Source organism: Chlorocebus sabaeus, chromosome 1 (assembly GCF_047675955.1).
Source record: "Chlorocebus sabaeus isolate Y175 chromosome 1, mChlSab1.0.hap1, whole genome shotgun sequence".
Lineage (NCBI taxonomy): Eukaryota > Metazoa > Chordata > Mammalia > Primates > Cercopithecidae > Chlorocebus > Chlorocebus sabaeus.
The window spans coordinates 110,565,844-110,589,707 of NC_132904.1; the positions used below are offsets into that span (position 1 = coordinate 110,565,844).

A 23,864-nucleotide genomic window follows, 5' to 3' on the forward strand; every position below is an offset into this window, starting at 1 on the left:
GGATATGCCCTGCTCTGTCCATGCCACCTTCTCAGAGCTCAGATATGAAGATGTCACATGCCCTTGTGTCAGTCATGGCTCAGATCCACAGGGAGGGGCTGTTTCCAGAGTTAGGGAGAAGCCCTTGCTTATTCTAGGAAACACAGAGCATGTGTGCTGCCTGTGCACACACAGAGAAACACCCATCAATTTTCACACCAGTGAGGCACTGTGCACACAAGCCATATACAGGCTGTGCACACCCCACACACAATGCCTCATTAATATTCCGTTGTTCTTGGCCCATTTGCTGCTGGGGCCGGGTGTTTAGCATCGGCAGCTGTGTTTGGTAGGTTAGTCCAGCCGTGCTCTTGGCATTGATGGATCCCTGATTCACACGGCTCATCATATAATAAACTCTCAGCTGTGCTGAAGGGAGGGGCCAGGAGGGAGGGGCCTGAAGAGCCAGCAGGATGGGGCTGGGGTGGGGAGGACGACAGACACTGGGCTTGGCCAGTGCCAGAGAAAGCACCAAGTAAGGACAGATGGGGGGGAGTGGGGGGGTCACAGGTGCACCGGGCAGGCTGGAGGGGGCTCTAATTAGTCTCGTTTGTCCTGCACTTAATGTCAAGCTCATTAAAGAGGCTACAGAGTTAATCAACGTACCACAAATTGGATTTTGAGTTCTGCAGCCAGTTTTGTGTACATTATGGCCACACTGACACAATCAGCTCTCAGGGTGAGGATTTCACGCCAGGTGCGCACCGTGCTCCCAAATCGGGATGGGGATACGTGTGTGTTGGTGACTTTTCTTTTTCTTTCTTTCTCTTTATTTTTTTGTTGTTATTTTTCCTTCTAAATTCTTTTTATTCTTTTCCCTGGGCAGACTCAGGAGATTTCCTATTTAAACTCATTTAACATGTGCTCCACTTCATAATTAAATTCATAAAAATTGGATCAAACAAACTCCTCTGTCTTCACCCCTTGTTTTTTAAATTGTTAGGGACCTCTCTGGAGGTGAAAGGCACAGGCAGCTGCCCCCCGCCCCCCCACCGCTGCCTTCCCCCCAGCTGGGCGACTGCTGATGTACGTTTTAATTACCGGCTCCGGCTGAAGTCTCACGTGGCCTTGCCTTTATTTATTTATTTATACCTTAATGAGGATACTGAATCTTTGATTAAAGTCGTAATCGTTGCCGATTCAGTAAGGAGGGGGAGTTGGATGTCAGACCAGACGGGACTATGAGTGCAGACACACAGAAAGAGTGGGTTCAGGCGCACGCACACAGACTGGCCCTTACTGTGTTAGACACACAACTAATTAGTACCAGGGTTTGCACGGGCCTCCACTCCCCTTGAGTTTGATGGGACTGGGGGCCAGGAAGTCCCATGGCTCTGACAGTGAGGATGGGCAGGTAGCAATTTTGAGAACCCCAGGCCTTGGCCCATCCCCAGATCTGCAGGTGAGGGACTCACTGGCTGAGCCTCTGAGCCAGTGCAGCACCCCATAGATTGGGGTGAACTGGTGTCGAGGCACGATGCCACTCTTTGAGCTTCTTCCATCTGATTACTTGATGGAAGTGCCCCTCACATGGCATGGGTGCTTCTTGCAAATCTTTCACCCATGAGAAAGTCACTGATCAGACCCCAGCATCCGCTCCCCACAGAGCCTTACTAAAAACCCCTCAGAGCCATCAGAAGAGATGAGAATTTATGTGGGTACAGGGGCCTAGCTTTGGGAGGGGGGAGCTTTGGTTAGTGGCCCGAGGAGGGGAGAGAGAGGAGAGAGTAAAATATCATTTTAAAAAGGAAGTGAAGGCACAGGCATGCGAGTCTATAACGAGAAGGACAATTTATGCCCAGGCACGAGCGCAGTTTGACATGGGGATAATGAAAAAACGTAGGTCATTGTGGATGACTTAAACCTTCAGCAGCTGAAGAAAATGTATGAAATGCAGAGGACATTACACGGTTGGCAGCCCTGCACATCTGCAGAGGGACAAGTGAAATACAGTGGGCCATTCTTTACCATAAACTGTGGTTGTTGGAGATGCAGCCCAGAGAAATTGTAATTACAGTGACAAGACGAATCAGCGATATTTAAATATTCATGAACAAAGTCTGGGGTGATCAATCTATCTTTATTGTCTGTGCCTTCACTCCTATAATAAATAAGTAGCTGGAGTCCTCACCTTTCATCCCCCAAGTCCCCCACTTTGGGTATGAAAGGCAAGATGGTTATTCTCCACACCCCAACCTCTCATGCTCTGGAGATTTCAGAGTGGGATCCTCAAAAAAGAAAAGGCAGTTCTCTCCAAGTTTCATGGACCCACCATTTCCTGAATCTGTTCTGGATCCTTCCTGTGTGATGCACTGAGGCTACAAGGATGGGTGAGGCTCGCTTCTTATCCTGGTGGTGCTTCCATGCTGGAGGTAGGGTGGGCAAGCCAGTAGATACAGCACAGTGTCAGCAAGCTGACAAGTATATGGTACCCTGACTCTAGAGCCAGACCCAAACCTGAATCCCAGCTCAGCTCTTTACTTGCTATTTCACCTCAGGGATGATGTTGAAGCATCTCCAAGCATCTCACTTTTTCTCAACTATAAAATGAGAATAATATCTTTCTTTAAGGTTGTTGCCATGATCACCTTATGCGATCACATCACACATCTGAGTGCTCAGGAAATGTGGGCCATTTTAATGCGAAAGTGCCATAAAAATTATACCACACTAATAATAGAACAAAATTCTGGGCATTTCTTCTTTTTGGGGACACAGAGGAAAGTGTGATTCATTCTGCCTGGAGAACCAAAGGGAAGCATCCACACAGGGGTATCATATGAGCTGGGCTTTGAAGGATGATTAGGAGTTCACCAGGGAGAAAAGAAGAAGTCGAACAGAGGAAACAGCTATGTGAGACTGTGGAGGAAGGAAATTGGGGACTGTAGAAGGTATTTGGGGAACAATGTGAAGTTCCCAGAATTGGAGAGATTTCTTTGAAGGTTGAGGAGTCAGGCTAGAGTGACTTTCACTCTTAACCTAAAGGAAGGGAAGAAGAGGTCATCTGAGAAGCAAGATGGTGAGGTCTCATGTATCCACACGAAGGCTTGCTTTCTGGGGACTGCTGTCCATCCCTGAACCAAATGGGCTCTCTTTTCCCAGGACTGGCCCTTGCCCCGCAGATGATCATGGGGCCACAGTAAAGTATGGACATGTGTGAACACAGGTGTTGCTTGTTTATTCAATGGAGGTGTGGCCGTGGATCCCTAAGTTATCTTTGGACGTGGTGAATACAGGCCGTCTCATCCTTCTCATGCCCTGAATGTGCCCTACTGTCCCCTGAAGAGGGGGCAAGGAGAGGCAAATGCCTGATCCAGCCGCTTGTCTCCACAGGCGACCACCCCTACGAGTGTGAGTTCTGTGGCAGCTGCTTCCGGGATGAGAGCACACTCAAGAGCCACAAACGCATCCACACGGGTGAGAAACCCTATGAGTGCAATGGCTGTGGCAAGAAGTTCAGCCTCAAGCATCAGCTGGAGACGCACTATAGGGTGCACACAGGTACTGAAGGCCAGGGAGGGGTCTGAGCTGGCTCTGGGACCTGGGTGGAGGTGGGAAGCAGATGGTTTCCTGGAGAAGCCTAAGTGAGGATGATCCCAGGCTGAATCAAAAAGTAGAAGAGGTTCTATTAAGGGCTGGTATGGTGGCCTGAGGGCCACCAGTCAAGGCCAAGGCAGACATTACTAATCAATCCCAGCACACTTTCCAATGAGCCCCCACCAGCTCTCCAGGCAGCTATACCAATAGTTCAGAGGTGACATGCAAAATGATGTCTGTGTATGAGTCCTGAATTAGGGGTAAGTTGGTCCAATTAGCTGGAAGTGAAGGTTAGGGGTAATTTCATGTTACTCAAGGGTTACAGTAAGAATTAGGATGCTTTGAATTAGGTTATTATGGAAGTTGGGAAATTGTAAAGTTAGATTGTGTTTGGTTCTGAGATTAGAAGAGCAGATATATTTAATAATCCCTGTATGCATACGATGTTTTACCATTTCAGAGTGCCTTCACATTTTTTTTTTTTTAGATGGAGTTTCGCTCTTGTTGCCCAGGCTGGAGTGCAATGGCATGATCTCAGCTCACTGCAATCTCTGCCTCCTGGGTTCAAGCAATTCTCCTGCCTCAGCCTCCCGATTACCTGGGATTACAGGCGTGTGCCACCATGCCCGGCTAATTTTATATTTTTTTTTTTAGTAGAGACGGGTTTGCCATGTTGGTCAGTCTGGTCTCGAACTCCTGACCTCAAGTGATTCACCCGTCTCAGCCTCCAAAGTGCTGGGATTACAGGCATGAGCCACCGTGCCCGGCCACATTATTTTTTGTATTGGAAAAAGAAATGTGGGCCACTGCTTTCCCTGAGGTCAGAAGACAAAAGAAGTGAAGGGTCTTCCACAGTGTCCAAGGTTGGGGGCAGTGGAGTCTTGGAGCTTGCTTGTGAAAGCTAATTTTTCACATTTCTTCACCACTTCAAGTTTAGCGACATCACCTTAGTTGCTTAAAATTGGCCCTGGTAGGAGTATTCACATCATAGCAATCAGCAGATGCTACAAACCAGGGCTTTTTAGAAAGCCAGTTGTTAAACATTTACCACCAGCACATTGCTGGTTGTGGGGAAGGCTGATTTACAGAGGGTAAGAGGTGGTGGAACATGGAAAACAAAGACACCCCCTCTGATCAGGGGGGACAGCTGTCCTGTCCAGAGGAAGGGGGAGAGGTGGCTTCAGGCAGGTCCTGCTGGCTTAGAGGAGAGTACCTTGCCTTTGGAGGGGAAGGGTGGACAGAAGGAGCAGTAAGCAGAGCTACGTGTTGTCAGAGCTCAGTTTTCGTGCCCCAGTTTGAGCCCCCAAGGACAGGGTTGGGTGTCCATTGCTGACAACTATAGTGACCCAGAGGATTTCCCAGAGCCCTGGGGTTTCCTTAGCCCCTTGTCGGGGATGTGACCTGGCAGGTGGATCATTAACTGTATTGGCAGTGACTATTGTAAATAGCTGGTCGATGGTTAGATCACTTTGGCTGTTCATTACTTCATTATTTGCTGGGGCCTGTGCACGGAGGAGTATTGATAGCGAGATGGCTGGCCAGTTAATTACTGTATTGAAACAAGGTTCCCTCACATCCTCTGCTCAGCTCTAGGGGACTCTATGGAAGGAAAGTTGGGGTGTAGAAGGCTAGGGTGTGGCTGTGTACTTCCAGGTTCTTTATCCTTCCCATCCCACCCCAGCCCCAATTCCAGCCTCAGGAGGGAGACAGGGTCCAGGGCAAGGTCTTAGCAGTTTTAGCAGGATAGGCCGGGTGCGGTGGCTCATATAATCCCAGGACTTTGGGAGGCCAAGGCAGGCAGATCACTTGAAGTCAGGAGTTCAAGCCCAGCCCAGCCAACATGGTGAAACCCTGTCTCTACTAAAAACACAAAAATTAGCCAGGCATGGTGGCAGCACCTGTGAGCCCAGCTACTTGGGAGGCTGAGGCAGGAGAATCACTTGAACCCAGGAGGCAGAGGTTGCAGTGAGCTGAGATCATACCACTGCAATTCCAGCCTGGGCAACACAGTGAGACTCCATCTCAAAAAAAAAAAAAAAAAAAGGCTTTAGCTGGATAGAGGTTCCCAGGTGCAGCATATTTGAAGGACTGGGTTCCCTCAATTTCCCCCACCCCTGCTCCCCACCATCTGTAGCCCTGAAAGGTCTCTGCTCCCTGGATGGAACGGTGGCTTGAAGAGCCATTCCTGAGGACCTTGGCGCCTTTCTCTTTCTAGACACCCATTTTCTTAATTAGAAAGGGAAAAGACCGTGGCCTTGGGAGTTAAGAATAGTAAGACAAGGAACTGGGCAATCCAGTAGTCAACTAGCTACATGTAGCTATTTAAATTAGTTACAATGAAATAAAATCAGAAAACTGTAGCGCTTCAGTCACACCAGCCTCATTCATAGCCATGTGTGACTGGTGGCTGCTGTCTTGGGTGGTACCTTCATTGTCCCAGAAAGTTCTGTTGGAACAAGCCCAGCAGGAGGAACCCAGCTTCCCTGGCACGCCTGAGGGTGACATGGTGCCCTCACCACCCTCTGTCTATCCTCACTTTCTCCTGCCCTGTCCCTCCGCCCTCAGGTGAGAAGCCCTTTGAGTGTAAGCTGTGCCACCAGCGCTCCCGGGACTACTCGGCCATGATCAAGCACCTGAGAACGCACAACGGCGCCTCGCCCTACCAGTGCACCATCTGCACGGAGTACTGCCCCAGCCTCTCCTCCATGCAGAAGCACATGAAGGGCCACAAGCCCGAGGAGATCCCGCCCGACTGGAGGATAGAGAAGACGTACCTCTACCTGTGCTACGTGTGAAGGGAGGCCCGCGGTGGTGGAGCCGAGCGGGGAGCCAGGAAAGAAGAGTTGGAGCAAGATGAAGGAAGGACTATGAAAAATAAAAAAGGAAAAGAAAAAACAAAAAAGAGAAGGAAAAGGAAACCTGATAGCTTTTTGGCCTTGGATTCTCTCTGGGCTCCAGATGACCTGGATGCCAAGCCACTGCCCCTCCTCTGGGGGCCTCCACCCTCCTCTCCTGGCTGGAGGTTTGCCTGATTTTCTGGGATGGGGTGGGGTATTTTGTTCACTCAAATGGTGGCACATTTTTCTCCTCCCTTCACCCAGATCTTCCTTTATGTGTCCAGAAACGGAGGCTAGAAAGCAGGTGAGAGGTCCTCTGATCAGAGCCACACAGTCTCTGCCGGCCTTGCTCCCGCAAGACCTCCAGAAGATGAAGGCAGGGAGGAGGGGAACCAGAACGGTGCTCCCCTGCCAGTGGGGCTGGGCTGGGTCACTAGCTGCTCAAAATGGCAGCTCTAGTTTGCTGGCGGCCGACTGGGGAGAGGAAGGGCTCTGTTTCTCTTCCCACCACTCAGCCCACCTGCTGCTTTCCTCTGCTTTGCCACATCTGGGTGTCCCCTGGTGGTCTCTGAGAGCCTTTGGACCCCTGCCCCTCCCCCAGCTCTTTGTTCCCAGCCTCCCCTTGACTCCTGTTCTCTAAGTCCCAGGGGAGTCTCAGCCCCTCAGGGACCTGGCGGTGTCTCCATCCTTCTCCAGTTCCCTAGTGGGACAGCTGCCTCTGACTTCAGAGCCCCTCCTTCCCCCAGCCTTCTGATAACACAAAACAAATCCAATACCCCACCCTAGTCCAGGCCCATCGTGAGCAAGATTCCTGCTGCGCTGCTTCCAAAATGGAAAAGCATCACAACTAAATACCTAATATTTTACCAAACAAACCACAGTCCCTATGTGACCCTACTTCAGTCCCAGGAGAAGGAATCCATGAAAGGGCTGATGTTCCAAGGGAAGGTTGTGGATGTCTTTCTCTAGAGGGGTCCTACACCTGGGGAAGAGGACACCCAGCCCGTGGGGTGAGGGAAGCTGGGCAAGGGAGAAAGTTGTTGAGTCACACTGGGGACCCCAGATGTAGTGAGCTCAGCAAGAAAAGCCAGGTCCAGAGAGAGTCGCACAGAATTCCTGACTCACAGCGCCCCTCGGTCCACAGTGGAGAGGAGGAGGAGCAGCAGGAGGAGGAGCAGCAGCAGGAGGAGGAGCAGCAGGAGGAGGAGGAGTTGAAAGCGCTTTGGCCTTGTGTTATGTTTTGCTTCTTTTCTGTGTCTCCTGTTAGCACATTGTACTTGAATTACCTCAGTTTTTTGTGACCTCATGAGCTTTTTTAACCTCTGTATCTCTTTTTTTGGTTGGGGCTTGGAGGAATGGGGAGGGTGTTCTTTTCTGTTTCTTGTGTAAATTAATAGTTGTTTTTATAGACTTCAGCTGGCCAAGACCCTCCCCGTGCCCCTGGAGACCAGCCTCCCAGCTGGAAGGAACTGTGCAGGAGGAGTTGATACTCAGGATCTGAATGTGAGGGCCGGGGAGGGCAAAAAATGTAGGTGGGGAGGGGATGTTGCATTGGGGTCCCATGGTCCCCAAAGGGCACTAGGGAGTCACTATCGGCTCCGCCGGTGCACGAAGTCACCTGTGGCCACCATCCGTTCAGCCTAAAACACTCTGGAGAGAATCCCACCTTTCTTACAAGTTGCTGGGCCATTGAGGTTTGAGGGCCTGTGTTTGGATCCTTGCAACTGTGTGGTCTCACCTCTGTGTGCATTCTCATTGCCAGGATTGGTCTATTTTCATGGCTGGTCTTTGGGGAGGGGGGCGGGATCCAGCCTTTGTTTTGTTGTGTTGGGGTGGGGGTGTTGTTTTTCTAAAAGCTACCTCTTATGTTTGTCCAGTTGTTCTTTTGTTCCTTTCCCGCCTCCCACTCTGCTGCTCTTCCTCCCTCTTTTCCCCAACCTCCCCCGACCCTCCTGAATTTTGGAAAGCACATTTGCAATATTCGTGTTTGCTTTGGGACGGACCCTCCGTTTCATCTCATGCTTTATGTGTAAGAGTTTTTTATTGTTATTTTTTCTTTCCTTTCTCTCGCCGAGAAAGTTGTGGCTGCGTTTTGATCTTAGGTTTTACAAAGTGGTTTAGGGAAGCGGTTTTGGGGAGAAGGATCACGAGGAATGTAGGGAAGCCGGAGGGATGGGTGCTGCTGTGACGACCTCCCTGTCCCTCGGCCCCAGCCCTCCTGTCCTCCCCTTCAATCTCATCCACCAAATCTGAAGGCCTTAAAATTGTGTGTTGGGAGGATGCAAATTGGGAGGACGGTGTCACTAGACTGTTGATTAGGGATGATGAAGTAGGGAGGATGCTATTTTGCAACTGTAATAACGACTTAGTGTTTTGGAAAGGAAAAGAAGTTAAACTTGAAATATGTGACTAGAACAGTTGTCATGTTTATAATGTGAAAAGGGTGAAATCATTTGGGGGAGGGGCCGTCTGTAAGAAATCAGTATGCACTATGGCTTCCTCCTCTGGTCTGGGAAGAAGCAGGGACTGGCTGGCCCTCAGGGGATCTGTAAATCCCAGAAAACAGTATTTTTAACAGCAAGATGTCATTCAACATTGGTGGGGAAGGAAGAGAAAAAATCAAACTATTCCATAGAACTAGCTTACCCCCTCACTCCCTTGCCCTTCCCACTCAGCCTGGGCCCCTCCCCCCTCCATTCATAAAAGCTGAGAGGGTTGAGCTAATCTTTACAAATTGTAATATTTTTGTAGTATCTGTTAGTTCCTTCGTCAGTTCTGCAGAACCTTGCCCTTTCCTTTTGTAATGTGAATAGGAAGACAAAAGACAAAAAAAAGTCCACCACCACCAAAATATCCCTTTGTACATGTGTGTGCGTGTGCGTGTGTGCTTTGTGTGTGTGGTTGTGTGTTAAATCATGCAGTATTGTCGTAATCTGGTGTTGCAGCATTGGATGGTACTAAATCAGCACCCGGATGCCCCACCCAACCCGATGGGCCCTGCAGACCCCAGTAGGGAGGTAGGGGGAGAGCTCAGAGGAGGGTGGTTTCTGAGGGCTACTGTTGGGGGACACCTCTGAATTTGCTGTACCCTCCTCTCCCCGTGAAGACACCTGAATAGAGTCTAACATGCCTCTTCTCCAACTTCCTACCCACAACGACAGAACAGTTCTAATGTTGCAAGGCCTAGTGGCCGGGGGCAAGCTGAGAGGCTGTCTGGAGACTTTATATGTGTCTGGAGTTGAGGGGAGAGGAGGAGGGTAGAGGGAGGTCTCTCACCAGGTGGGATCTGAATATCTGTCCTCCCCTCCTCTTGGCGCCGTCTGACTCCTTCGGCCGCCTGGCTGCCTTTAGCTGTGGCACTGCTGGCAACCCTGCTTGCTACTGCCTTATCCAGCACAGTGAAAAACTTCTCCAGCCTGGCAAGGCCACGTTGGCTAATAGTCCCTTTCCCGTGTCCAGCTCCTACAAGTGTGTCCCTTAATGCATTTGGTGACATTTACACCTCACTCACGTGCTCTTTCCCTGTTCACTCCTTCACTCATTCAAAGCATTAAAATCCTATGTATATATAGGATAGACAAATATATAGATATATAGATATATATATATAGCAAGAGATTGATATAAAATAGTAAATATCATTGCTGCTTTGGGCTGCTTTGGAGGAGGAGGCCATGAATATGGGGAAGGCAGATCTGGGGTGCAGGGGTGGGTAGGGAGGCTGGGGGACCCAGTGATTCAGTACAATCCAAGGGGTGCAACGCGGGCTTGTTTAATCTTTGTGCCTGAACAGTTTTTCCATGTTGAGAAAAAAAGAAACAAAACTGCTGCAATTTTTCACAAGTGTATGGTACCTTTCTGGATGCTATTGGTACAACTGCTGTGGACAGAAGAGGGCCACTGAGCTTACCTCCTTATAGAGGAGTGAGCAGAGGTGGGGCAGCCTTTCGACTCTGTCCATGAAGGGTGGCAGGGTCGGGGTAGTTTTGGGGCCTGTTTCCCGGCAAGCCGAGCTAGGGTGAAAACTGGGGGCGCACCAGGATGTGAGACAGAAAAGCAGAAGATTAGACTCTTGTCCATTCACTTTTCCTAGGCCCATCCTGTGGTCATCTTTCCCCCTCCCATCTTACCTCCTCCTTTCTGGAGCCTCTGCCGACTTGGCTGTAATGGTGGCACTTACCTAGATATTTCAGTGGGAGGACGAAAAGCGAGACTCACCCTATGCGGTGGGACGGATGGGGAGAGGAAAAAGGCAGAGATGGCCAGGAGAGGGGCGCAGGACAAACCAGAGAGGTTGGGTCGGGGGAAAAAGGCGGGGAGAAAAAGGGGTGCAGGCCCTGCAGGCCGGTTAGCCAGCAGCTGCGGCCTCCCTGGGCCCTTGGCATCCCACTTCGCAGACAGGGTACCAGCCTCCTGGTGTGTATCATAGGATTTGTTCACATAGTGTTATGCATGATCTTCGTAAGGTTAAGAAACCGTGGTGGTGCACCATGACATCCGACCCATATAAATAAAGATAAATATATATATATATGTATGTAAATTATAGCACTGAGGGCCCTGCTGCCCTGCTGGACCAAGCAAAACTAAGCCTTTTGGTTTGGGTATTATGTTTTGTTTTGTTATTTGTTTGTTTTCGTGGCTTGTCTTATGTCGTGACAGCACAAGTGCCAGTCGGATTGCTCTGTATTACATAATAGTGTTTTTAATTCATCGATGTTCTAGTTAATGTCTACCTCAGCACCTCCTCTTAGCCTAATTTTAGGAGGTTGCCCAATTTTGTTTCTTCAATTTTACTGGTTACTTTTTTGTACAAATCAATCTCTTTCTCTTCCTCTCCTCCCCACCTCTCACCCTTGCCCTCTCCGTCTGCCCCTCCCACCCTTCCCTCCTCCCTCCAGCTCCCCCTCTCATTTCTGTCGGCTCCATTCTCTCTCCCTCTCTCCTGCCTCCTGCTGCCCCTCCCCAGCCCACTTCCCCGAGTTGTGCTTGCCGCTCCTTATCTGTTCTAGTTCTGAAGCAGTTTCACTCGAAGTTGTGCAGTCCTGGTTGCAGCTTTCCGCATCTGCCTTCGTTTCGTGTAGATTGACGCGTTTCTTTGTAATTTCAGTGTTTCTGACAAGATTTAAAAAAAAAAAAAGGAAAAAAAATAAGAAAAAATGAATTTACTGCTGCAGGTTTTTTTCTCTCTCCATGTGTCACTAAGTGAAGTTTGTGCCTTCTATAGCAAAGAGAATATTTTTTACATCCTACTAACAGTAGATTTTTTTGTAGTGAACATTTTTTGTATTTTTATTTATAAGTCTCATAAGAAAAATAGCAATGTTCAGTTGTATACCTTGAATCTGCAGTTAGAAGAGAATAAAGTTAATTCAGTTGTCTCTCGCTTGAAGCGTCCCACCTTTTTATTGAAGTACTTGGTTTTTTTTTTCTTTTTTCTTTTTGCCTTTTCTTGTGTGGGGAACACGGTAGAGGAATTAAGATTTCTGTGTGGGGACTGGGAAAAAGAAAGTTCTGTATTACACATATTTAGCCTTATCTATGTGTCACTTTTATGCCACATTTACAAGGTACATACGCACCGAATAACATTCTCCTAATACTTTTTACTTAAAAAAATTGTTAAATACATGACTATCGTATGATCCTTGGTACAGGGTGCTAGGTAGGCACTCGTCCACTGATTCAGCAAGACCACCGTGTACCAGCTACTGTTGTCGGCACTGGGAACTACAGCAGGGGACGAGACAGACAAACCCTGGCCGCCCTGGGGCTGCCATGCTAGCAAGCCGCTGAGTCGGAGTCCGTTGCTCTGTTAGGATAACTTGCTCAGGATTGCACGGCTGGTGAGCAGCAGTCAGAACTCCATCCACCTCTCCTGACACCAGGTCAGGGTCCTTTATTCCAGAGCTCCCAAAGCAGGAGTCTCCCGTCTTAGTCTTTAGAGAGACATTTTCAACTGACTCCTTAGCAGCTAAGCAAGCTTCAGAAATTTCTCAACAAGAAGCTTCCACACCATCAAAGGTCCCTGCCTGCGTCTGTAGCAGCCAAGAGCTGTTAAGAAAGGAGATTGGAGCAGGTGGCCTTGTGCAGGGGACGGGATGGGTGGGAGGCGGCCGTGCAAGCGCTGCATTGTCATGGACAGAATAAAGGATTTCCGCAACACTCGATGGGTATGATCCCTCCCTGTCTCATCTCCCTGTGTCTGGGCCAAGCCCTCTTCTCTGGCCCTCTCCCCTGTTCCTCTTATCAGGGATGGAAGCATCGCCCTATCTGTAGCTGTAAAACCAAAGTCACTCAATCCTAGACATGGTGCTTCAGCACCTCTGCCTGAGGCTGTCCTCACTGTCTGTCTCTGACCAAAATAACCCCTCTCCTCACAAGACCTAGGGGACACAGCCATGATTCTTGTGCTGGGTCCCGCCGGTGTGGTAAACCCATGCCAAGCGTCAGGCCTGGCCTCCAGCATCACCAGGAGTTGTGGGGAGTCATCACCCCATGCGTCACCACCACCCGCCTGGGGAACCAAACAAGGCCTGGCCTGCCAGGGGTGGCACTGGGAGGGTTACCTTTCAGCTCTATTCTCCTGGTCCCAAGGCCGGGGTCTGTCCGACCCTGGGGTTGCTGAGCAGAGAACCACCTGGAGCTACCCTTACCCCCAGACAATCGTCCCAAGAGGAGGAACAGGTGCAACCCGGAGGCCTCCAGCCCTTAAAAGTTGCTTCTCTGTCTTTGCTTTCTCCCCTCCCTCTTTGCCGCCTGCTCTGCTTTCTTCATCCCTCCTGCCCCTCACTTTTTTCCTCTCTCCCAGTCTTTTTTCTCCTTTCTACTCCTCTCTTCCTCATCTGTTGTCTTTTCTCCTTTCTTTTTGCTTTTGTTTCTCTGTCCCACATATTTCTCATCTGAGAAACCAGTCCTTAACCAAAATTCTATGTTTTGATTTTGAGCTGTTGCTTCCATTCCCCCAAGCCATCCTGATCCCAGCTTTTCTTGGGCCCCTGCCTATTTCCTCACCCCTACACTCTGCTCCAACTCCCCGACACACACACACACACACACACACACACACACACACACACGCCTCCTCGCCCCTCCCCCAGCTTCCCTCTCCTCCCTCAGGCCTCAGCTTTCTCTTGACAGATGGGAGGGCAGTGAGCACTCCCTCTTTAAAACAACATTTAATCGCCGTTTTCTGTTCTTGGACATCAAAGCTGGGGCTTAGGCGCTGTGCTGGGGTCGCGGCGGCGCGGGCGCTGGGGAGAGGAGGTGAGTGAATAGGGGCTGGGCTGAATGGGCTTTGTGTGACCGCCGGCTCTGCCAGCTTTACATGCTCTTTGACCCAGATATGATCTCATGGAGAGAAAGGGGCCCTGGCCAGGCCAGCCTGAGAATGCTCCCTCCGTGGCCTGACTCAACCCCTCTCCTCCCTGCCCGAGGCAGGCGGCCCCACTGCCGCCCCCTGCCAGCCCTGGCCACCGCTGCCCTCTGCCCCAGCCCTGGCAATTGTGGGCAGCCTCCTCCAGAACACAGTCGCCAGGAGGGCACATTGCTGGGGTCAGAAGAGGGGACAGGCACCGAGGCAGGGGCTGGGAAGATGCCACCGTGGGGCTGTAGGGTGTTCTCCAGGGACCTTAAGCAGGAGCTCCCTGCATGCCTCGTCGTCTTGGCTGCGTTCAAGGAGGCGTTTGGGTCATGTCAGCCTTAGCAGCTCTCCTCCCAGTGGCTCTGAGGAACTCCTCTCCTGCCCAAGGTGGAGAGTGGAGGCCCGGTGCCAGCAGAGGCTTGCTGAAGACTCGAGCAAGTTGCAGCCCATGAGAAGAGGCATAAGGGAAGCCAAGGCCAAGGCTGCCTCCCTCCACTCAGCACGGCCAGGCCTTCCCACGTGGGAGCCCCTCACTGCCCTGGCACCAGGAAGGGAGGGGACTGGGGATCTGAAGATGATTGACCTCAGTGCTCTGCCTCGGCCCAGGCCCTCTCTCTCGCTTCCATCCTCTGCCTTGCTTGCTGCCCAGAGCGATTTTCCAAAAATGCAAATAGTATCATGTCGCTCCCTGGATGAGAGTCCCCGGTGACTCCTCAGTACTCTGAGGATGGAATTCAAACTCCTTAACAAAGTTCCAAGACACCCTCCGTGACAGAGCCCCTGCTCAGTACCCCAACTGCATCTCAGGATCACTCTTGAGCCCCTCGGCCAACCCCTACTCTGCTTCAGCCGATGGGACCACGGGTGTTCTGGGCCGCACCGAGCTCCATTCCCCTGTGGGCCTGTGCGCGTGCCGTTTCCTCTTCTGAGAGCTGCACGAACACACACCCCGCTTCTGTCTGGCTCTCTCAACTTCTCCTTATTCACTTTTCAGCTCAGACCTTCTCTCAGGAAACCTTCCCTGGACCCCAGAAGCTGAATTGGGCAGAGTCTCTATAGCACCATTTAGTCACCTATTTCCTTCACTGTCACCACGACCAGACTGTCAGTTCCTTGAGGTCAGGAACTGTGTGCTGTCTATCTTTGTGTTCCCAGAGCCTCACGCTGCCTGGCACATGATAGGCACCTGGTAAATCTTTGTGGTATAAATGGCTGAAGAAGGAGAGGGAGACGGAGGGAAACAGAGAGGTAATTAGCACTCCAGGGCGCATGTTGCAGTTGTCAGGGGCGAGTGAAAGCAGGGATGGAGGAACATCACATGCCCACTCGGGCCCCTCCCCAGGACACGTGTACACACGCGGCAGAGGCCCAGTGGGGGACTCCTGCCTCCCCACACCTGTGCTCATGTCGATGCATAGACCACCTGACTGACCCGTGTCTGCCACATGCCGGAAGAAGGAGCAGGAGGCAACAGGGCAGTGGCACTTCCTAGTTGGGAGCTGCCTGGGTGTTGCTGGGCAGGATGTGGGGCAGGAAAGGGGGTGAAGGGGTGCACATGTAGACACCTGGTCCTTGGCCCATGGGGGCAGGTCCATCCCCCAGCTCTCTGTGTGGTTTCAGGCCCAGCCCCGCCGCCATCCCCACTTCCACTCGTGGGCTGGCAGGAGGGCAGGTTCCTCTCCAGGCTGCGTTTTCTGCTCCCCAGGGGGTGCCTCAGTGAAAGTGAACTAGCTCATTTAAACCTGACTCTGCAGCCCTGCGGCCCCCTGCAGCGCTAATTACCCTGTAGTTCTAAACTGATTGCTGTACACTAAGCTTAAGCCCTCCTTTATTTATTTACTGACTACATTAATAGCAAAGCCACGCTGCGTTCAGCCGCTCCCAACTGTACACCGGCTGGCTGCACCCGTTCCCTCATGTCTTCCTAGGGAGGCGGGGTGCAGAGATGCAGCCTGGCACAGGGCCCATTACCCACCACCCTGACTGAGTCTCCAGGGCCAGACGACATGAGAAATCATTGGCTTCAGCCATACCTACTCCGGGACCCAACGGGGCTCCTCTTATTCTGACTCTGTGACAGAGTGGGAGCACATAACACACAACAGCTCACCAAGCAGAGGGATCTGCTATTCACAGCACACTCAGAATGCTGCCGTTCAGCCTTCACTTGTGGGATGAGGTGCCAAGCGCTGGCCTCATTTTACAGATGGGCAAACTGAGGCTGTGACTCCATAGCTGGTAGGCGGTGTCTCAGCCATGCTGTCCATCGAGGAGATGGCCACCCCACTTGCCCCCAGTCAGCCAGGTTTGACAGATTCTGTTGTGTGTTCCCATAGCTTCTACCCCTTGCCACAAGAAAGGAAGCATTCCCTAAGTGGAACTGAAACTGCTCTTTTGCTCTCAGCTCTTCTGCCTCATTCACCTGCTTGTCCAGAATTTGCTGGCAACTTTGGGAATACAGGCTTTCCTTCATTCTCAGCCTTTACCAAGCAGGTCTAAGTCAGACCTTCGACGCCAGTCCCCACTTCCCCCTAGCCCTCACACACCCAGGGATGTCTGGGGAGACGACTCCCGTGTGGTCAAGCCCCGCCGGTTCTCCCATTCTGGGGTACGGAAGTGCCCATAAACACAGCGCTGTCCTTGCCTGCATCTCTGAGTGCCCTCAAATCCCCTGAGGCAGAGCTGGGCCTTGGCCTTGGGGCACAGCAGCTCTCTGAAGACCAGATGGGCCCCATCAGGGTGCAGCATGCAGACCCAAGGAACCAAGCATCCAGGCTCTACTCTGATGCCAAATAGCCTGGTGGCTGCCATGCGGTGCACCCCAGAGGAAGAGGGGCGGCTGAGATGTGGTCGAATCTGGGATTCAGTCGAGGGGACCTGGGTTTGAGGCCAGCTCTGCTGTGCACCGTGTGACCTTCATTGCATCTCAAAGGCTCCCGACGGCCCCACTTCCTCAACCATAAGACTGGGGTCAGCAATACCTGGCCCACCCATCCTCAGGACGAGTGTGCAGCCGACTAGAGGAACGATGTGAACCAACCTTCTAAACACCATGACGCTATAAACGTGAGTTATCAGTGGGGACAGACTCTAGCTGGTCTGCAAGGGGAGCTGGGGTCCTGGACATTTATTTCTAGAACAGGAGCCCGCGGAGCCTGGACCCAGGAGCCTGGCGTTCCGGAGCGAGTGAGGCTGCTGCCGGCATCTCCGGGACTCTGTCTCCACCTAGTGGGCACTGACTGCAGGTGCTTCTGCTGCTAAGGCCGCCCAGAAAGCAACTGGGGTTGCACATCCCTTTAAAAGCTGCCTTGGGGCCGGGCGCGGTGGCTCACGCCTGTAATCCCAGCACTTTGGGAGGCCGAGGCGGGCGGATCACGAGGTCAGGAGATCAAGACAGTCCTGGCTAACGCAGTGAAACCCCGTCTCTACTGAAAATACCAAAAACAAACAAACAAACAAAAAAAAAAACAAAAAAAAAAATTAGCCGGGCGTGGGGGCCGGCGCCTGTAGTCCCAGCTACTCCAGAGGCTGAGGCAGGAGAATGGCGTGAACCTGGGAGGCGGAGCTTGCAGTGAGCCGAGATGGCGCCACTGCACTCCAGCCTGGGCGACAGAGCGAGACTCGGTCTCAAAAAAACAAAGCAAAACAAAACAAAAAGCCTGCCTTTTATTTCCGCCACGCGCGATGGCTCACACCTTTAATCCAGCACTTTGGGAGGCCGAGGCGGGTGGATCACCTGAAGTCGGGAGTTTGAGACCAGCCTAACCAACATGGAGAAACCCCATCTCTACTAAAAACAAAAATAAAATGAATTAGTCGGGCGTGGTGGTGCATGCCTGTAATCCCAGCTACTCCGGAGGCTGAGGCAGGACAATCGCTTGAACCCGGCAGGCAGAGGTTGCAGTGAGCCGAGATGGTGCCATTGCATTCCAGCCTAGGCAACAAGAGCGAAACTCCGTCTCAAAACAAACAAACAAACAAACAAACAAGCTGCCTTGGTTCCTTTGGGTCCCCTGCTATCCCAGGTCAGGGTAGGGCTAAGTAAGGAGGGAATGTGGTCCAGATTTGTGCCAGAGAAGAAACGCTTTAAACTACTCGGGGTTGGGGGGCGGTGTTCAGCTGGGCCTTTCCAGAAGTCCTCCAGACTCAGTATTTCTTTCTGGACTGTTCTTCTCCTGTCCACCAGCTGGCCATATCAAAGCCAACTCCTCCCATCCCTAAAAAGCTGAATGGGAAGCTGTTGTCAGTCAGCCCCAACCCCAGGGATAGGCGAGGCCTCCTCTTGTATTGAGGTAAGATCAAACTCAGCTGGAATTCAGCTCCTGGAAAGCTTTGTGACTGGGAAAGAAGCAAGCAGTCCTGGAAGGGTTTGCAGAAGGAGCCCAGAGTGCCCCTAGGGCTGGGTCACTGAGACCCTGGGACGTGAGCGTAAGAGGCTGCAGCGCAGTGGGACAAACTCTTACTTCCTGAGGTCCTGAACCTTCCAAGAACCTAAAAACCCATAATGGAGGGTGGCTGAAGTCAGCGCCTGCCTTTAAATCCAACTGCCTTTAAAAAATTTTTTTTATTTTAATTTTTTTGTCTTCAGCTTTTAAGTTCAAGGGTACACGTGCAGGATGTGCAGGTTTGTTACACAGGCAAACATGTGCCATGGTGATTTGCTGCACAGATCATCCCATCACCTAGTTATTAAGCCCAGCGTTCGTTATTCTTCCTGATGCTCTCCCTTTCACCCCCTAACCAACACAGGCCCTAGTGTGTGTTGTTCCCCTCCACGTGTCCATGTGTTCTCATTGTTCAGCTCCCACTTATAAGTGAGAACATGCAGTGTTTGGTTTTCTGTTGAACTGCCCTTTTAATGCAGTGAGTGAGCCTGGCGCCTGTCCTAAACCCTCCACACCCCACTTCCGGCTCTAAGAACCGGTTGACCAGCCAACCTCTGGACTCTGAGTCCACAGATGATTTGATTGGAAGTGATCTTAGGCCATCTTGTCACTCTCCTTGCCTCTGGGCGCCTCCAGCCATCTCAAATGGATGCAACTAAATGGTTTGGAAAACCCCTCCAACCCGAAACTTCTAGGATTCTAGGACTGTACTATAGAGCCAACTATCAAGATCCTCAGAGAAACACATCCCCTGGCTTCCTATCACCTGTCAGCGCTTTTTAAAGCAGCAGATTTCACTCTGTGTTCCCCTCCACGCCGATCAGTGTGGTCTTCAGCTTAGAGTGAGCTTCTAGTGACACGAGCTGGAGAGAAAGAGGAAGTGCATCATGACGGCTCCCCTGATGGACGAGGTAAGGGAAAGATCTTCCCTAGTAACTCCCCATTTGGGAAGAAGGGGTCACAAATGGCAGGGGAGATGGGGACACTGGCCCCCACCAGCTCAGCTTGAGGGATACCTTACTCTCGGAAATCTGCCGATTACCATTCCTCCTTCACCGCCATCCCAAGCATGGGTACTTGACCTTTTCCTCAATTCTCTACAGCTGAGACCAGCTGAATTCTTTTCCTGAATTCTCTGGCACAGCTGAGACCAGCCTGGGACGTTTAAATTAGATTTCTCTGAAGTCTTAAGGATGGCAAAAGAAAACAAGCACCAATGAAACTGACTACCCCCATGTTTCTAAGAGAAAAAAAGTTAATTTTTTACAATTATGATTATTTTCTTTTCTCTTTTCTCCTTTCTCCTGTTCCCTGCTTCCTACTTAGCTCTTTAGAAATGATTATAACCTTGACCTTCCCTTTACCACACACTCCCTGCTGGGCAAACTTATCTGATTGTGTGCTTACTTAGCAGCTCCAGAGCCCAACTCTCTCCTACCAGGAGCTGGCGCCGAGAGACAGCAGTCAATTTACAACCTGAATTTACAACCTGAAGTGTGCCCACTACAAAACTCTTTCCCACCTGAAGAGTATCTCAAGATCATGGCCACTTTGTCACCTAGCTCTGCCCATGATGGCACCAGCCCAGCCACCTGGTAGATAACGCACAAACCATGTAGACCCCACACCTACTCACTCCCTCCCCTGTACGCCGTACATAGCAAGTCCCCCTTTAAAAGCCCCGACTTTCTGCCCCAAAAGTGAAGTGCTAGCCTTCAATGCAGAAGCCTGGACTTCCTCCCGTAAGCTAAACTTTGGAATGAAATCAGTGTCTTTATACCAGACCTCTTGTTGAACTCTATAAGTGGCAAGCGACTGAACCTCCATTTTGGTTACACCAAGAACAGCATAACATTAGCTCATCTGGTTCACAGGCAGCAGCATGGGTCTCCCATGTCATGCTTTCCTGCATGGTTCTCTGCCTGCCTTCGGGAGACAGGGCCCGTCTTTCATCCCAGCCACTGACAAGTCTGATCAAATGAGACCCAGAGTGACGTGGGCTTCCTATTTCTAATGGACTATGTGTCCGTCCTCCTCTTAAAGTCAGCTACTCCTGTTGCGCTCTGGATCATATCCTCTCAGTCTTTCCAAGCTCTTCACTCCTGTGCTTGTCGTCTCTTTGCTACATCCGTTTACCCCTCTCTTCCTGATTATTCATATCAGCATAGAACACCTCCCATTTTAGCAAACCTTTCCTTGAGCGCACATCCCCCTTTAGCTTCCACCCATATTGCTCTCTTCTTTGGAAGAGCAAAATTCTAGGGAGCTGTCTGCAGACCCTGTCTTCCTTCCTTTTTCTTACAACAATTTCCAATTGGAGTTTTATCTCTGTTATTCCTTTAAAATTGTCTTTTCAAGTTCGTTAGTGGTTCCACCATGCAAAATGCAATGGCTTCTTTGCTGGTCTGAAAATATAGGATTAACAAACTCAGTTTCTTCCTGCTACCCTCTCACAACATAGTCACACACAGCTTCTGACACCTAATGTAGGGGGCTTCTCCCCACACACGAAGCAAGCACTCCTCCAGCAGCTGACACCAGCTGGGTGCCCTCTAAGTTAATTCAGTTCCAACGCTACCTACCTGGAGATAGCATCAGATCCCACAGGTTAAGGGTTCAGTCCCACAAAAGTGCTTCCCACGTCCAATGCCAATCGCAAGCTCCAGGCTGTTTGACCTGTGCTTCTGATGACCGGTTGTGTTCCCACAACCTCCTCACTGGGTTTGATTAATATGCTAGAGTAGTTCACTGAACTCAGGGAAACATCCACATTTACCTATTTACTGTAAAGGATATTACAAAGGATACAGTTGAAGAGGTATGTTGGGCGAGGTATGGAAGGGACTTGGCACTTCCATGCCCTCCCTGGGTGTGCCACTCTCCAGGAACTTCCAGGGATGCAGCTATCTGGAAGCTCTCTGAACCCTGTCCTTTTGGCTTCTTATGGAAGCTTCATTTTGTAGGCATGATTGATGAAGTTACTGGCCATTGGAGATCAACTCAACCTTCGGCCCCTCTCCCCTTCCTGGATGTTGCGGGGTGGGGGTGAAAGTGCCAACCCTCTAATCCTGCCTTGGTCTTTCCAGCAACCAGCCCCCATCCTGAAGCTGCTTATGGGCTGCCAACCCCCAGTAAACTCATTCACATATGAAAAGGCACTTTCAGCATAAAATCACTTTGAAGCTTTCAAGGATTTTAGGAGTTGTACGCCAAGAGACAGGGACGAAGACCAAATATATATTTCACAATATCACAGCTGGCTTTATCTTCCTTGATCTCCCAACAGCTTTCTACATAACTGACTTGCTCCTTTTGGAAACACTTCTGGTTTCCCCTCCCTCGCTGGCTGCTGCTTCTCAGTCTCATTGGCTCACCCCATCATCTCCTGCTGGAGCTCTGGATATTAGACAATCTCTGAAAGGTTCCTTGACGCTCTTCCCTTATCTAGTTACATTCTCCCCCACCCTGATGTCTCATCTATTTCTGTTGCTTTTAGGGTGTACCTCTGGGAGATTATGCCTTAACTGTTCCCTGGCCACATTTGAAGTGAGTCCTGGGGTCGAGTCTGCCTTGGGACAGCGTGGCTTTCAGGACCAGCCCAATTCCTGCTTGTGCAAGGTGGGAGACTGAGTGTGGTTTTTAGCTTTGAGAGTCAAAGACATTATCAGGCCAGGTTCATGGACTTTTGGCAATTCAGTTTCTCCAAAAATAGCCTTTGGCTGTGTTTGCTTCCGATCGATTTCTTATGCCAGTAATCCATTAACCACGGTTAAAGTTCTTTCCTCGACTTAGTTGTCCAATCTGTTATTATTATTATTTTTTCTTCCGCACCTCCAAGTCTCCTTGTCAGCTTCCTGGTGGCTACTTTGGGGTCATCTGAAAGTCAGCTTGGGTGGGAAAAGTAACACCTTTAATCTGATGTTTATCACAGTACTCTCTTTGTAAGATAATTTTTAATAGTGAGCCTTTAATGCTTGAAGCCTTTTCCAGTTTCATTCCTGTAATTTAGAGTCTAGAAGCAGTTAGGTTTCCTATATCCAAGAAAACCCAAATTTTTTTGATTCCTCCTACTTACATTCATTTCTTCTTGGGAAATTGTCAGTTATTACCTGAACGCATCTCTTCATAGTAATATCTTGCTACAAACACTGAGGAGCAATCAACACGTACTAATATTACGTCCCCCACCCCACCTTGCTGTTTCCCTTAGAACTAGAGACTTAGTATATACTTGACTTAGTTTACCTTTTAAGTTGTTGCAGACAAGAGTTTTCCTAAATGTTTTATTCATGCCTATCACAGGGCTCTTTCTAACTAGCCATCTTTCTCTTCTTGCTGCCAGCAAAGGCTCTAAATAAACTTGCCACTGTCTATCTTCTTCTGACCATCTTCTTCCACTCTTTTCCCTCCTCTATACCCAGCCTCACTCTGATTCATTTGTTTCCAGAACAGGGCAGGCCTTTGCATGTGCTGTTCCCACTGCCAAGAGCTCCTTGCCCCCTACCCCCAATCCCACCCCATATCTTTGCATGGCTGCCTCCTTCACATATAATTTGGGTCTCAGCTCAAATATTGCCTCTCAGTGGGGTCTTACCTGACCATCTGCTGTGGTTTGAATGTGTCCCCCAGAAGTTTATGTGTTGGAAACTTAATTCCTCTGCCTTCATGAATGGATTAATATTATCATGGGAGTAGGTTTCTTGCCTTGATAGTGGCTTTGTTAGGAAAACAAGCTCTCTCTGGCTTGCTTGCTCTGTCTTGCCATGCAATTCTTTTACCATGTGATGACACAGCATAAAGGCCCACACCAGACGCTGGTGCCATGTCCTTGGACTTCCTAGCTTCCAAAACCATGAGCTGAATAAACTTTTATTCTTTGAAAAATGATATTAATTATAACAACAGAAAATAGACTGAGACATCATCCCATCTAAAGTTTGTTCTCAGCTGGGCACGGTGGCTCACACCTATAATCCCAGCACTTTCAGAGGCCAAGGCAGGCAAATCAAATGAGGTCAGGAGTTCAAGACCAACATGGCCAACATGATGAAACCCCATCTCTACTAAAAATACAAAAATGAGCAGGGCATGGTGGTGCACACCTGTAATCCCAGCTACTCAGGAGGCTGGGGCAGGAGAATCGCTTCAACCTAGATAGCAGAAGTTGCAGTTCACCAAGATCATGCCACTGCAGTCTGGGCAAGAGAGCGAGACTCCATCTCAAATAAATAAATAAATAAATAAAAATAAAGTTTGTTTTTCCTAGCATTTACACTGTTTGATATGATCTTCTTTGTTTTTTTACTTGTCACATCATGTCCTAGTCCCCCGTATGTGGACCCTGTGAGAGCCAGGGCCTTGTCTGCCACCATATCCTTGGCATTAGGAACTGTGCTCGCCACACAATTGTTATGACTACGAATATCAATACCTACATAATAGTCATTGGATGCCAGACACTGTTTTATTTCTCTGTTAACAATATTTTAATATTTTAAATGAATTATGTATATTTCAAATATACATAAAAATAGAATAATATGATGAACCCCACATAATACCCATCACCCAGATTCAACATTGTCCAGATTTTGCCACACTTGCTTCATCTATTCTTCTGTCTTTTGTTCCTTTTCTGTCTTTCATTTCTTTTTTCTTTCTTTTGTTTCTGTTGAAATGTTTTAAAGAAAATCCCAGACATCA

At 49.9% G+C, this 23,864-nt stretch overlaps 2 protein-coding genes across 4 annotated transcripts in view; both read left to right on the top strand.

Moving 5' to 3' along the window:
- Positions 1-11,799, top strand: part of ZBTB16 (zinc finger and BTB domain containing 16) — a 196,701-nt gene extending 184,902 nt beyond the window's left edge. For both annotated transcript variants that reach the window (XM_008020947.3, XM_038005165.2), the window contains 2 exons: positions 3,373-3,540; positions 6,142-11,799. In XM_008020947.3, coding sequence (XP_008019138.2) covers positions 3,373-3,540; positions 6,142-6,371 — 398 coding nt within the window. In that variant the 3' untranslated portion in view covers positions 6,372-11,799. The remainder of the gene's footprint in view (positions 1-3,372; positions 3,541-6,141) is intronic.
- A 3,638-nt stretch (positions 11,800-15,437) lies between these two features.
- Positions 15,438-23,864, top strand: part of NNMT (nicotinamide N-methyltransferase) — a 54,167-nt gene continuing 45,740 nt past the window's right edge. Inside the window, exon 1 of one of the 2 annotated variants that reach the window (XM_008020943.3) lies at positions 15,438-19,072. The gene's annotated coding sequence lies outside the window, so the exon portion shown is untranslated. Of the gene's footprint in view, positions 19,073-21,514; positions 21,780-23,864 lie in introns of those variants that run through there. The other variant, XM_073021197.1, reaches the window with a different exon arrangement.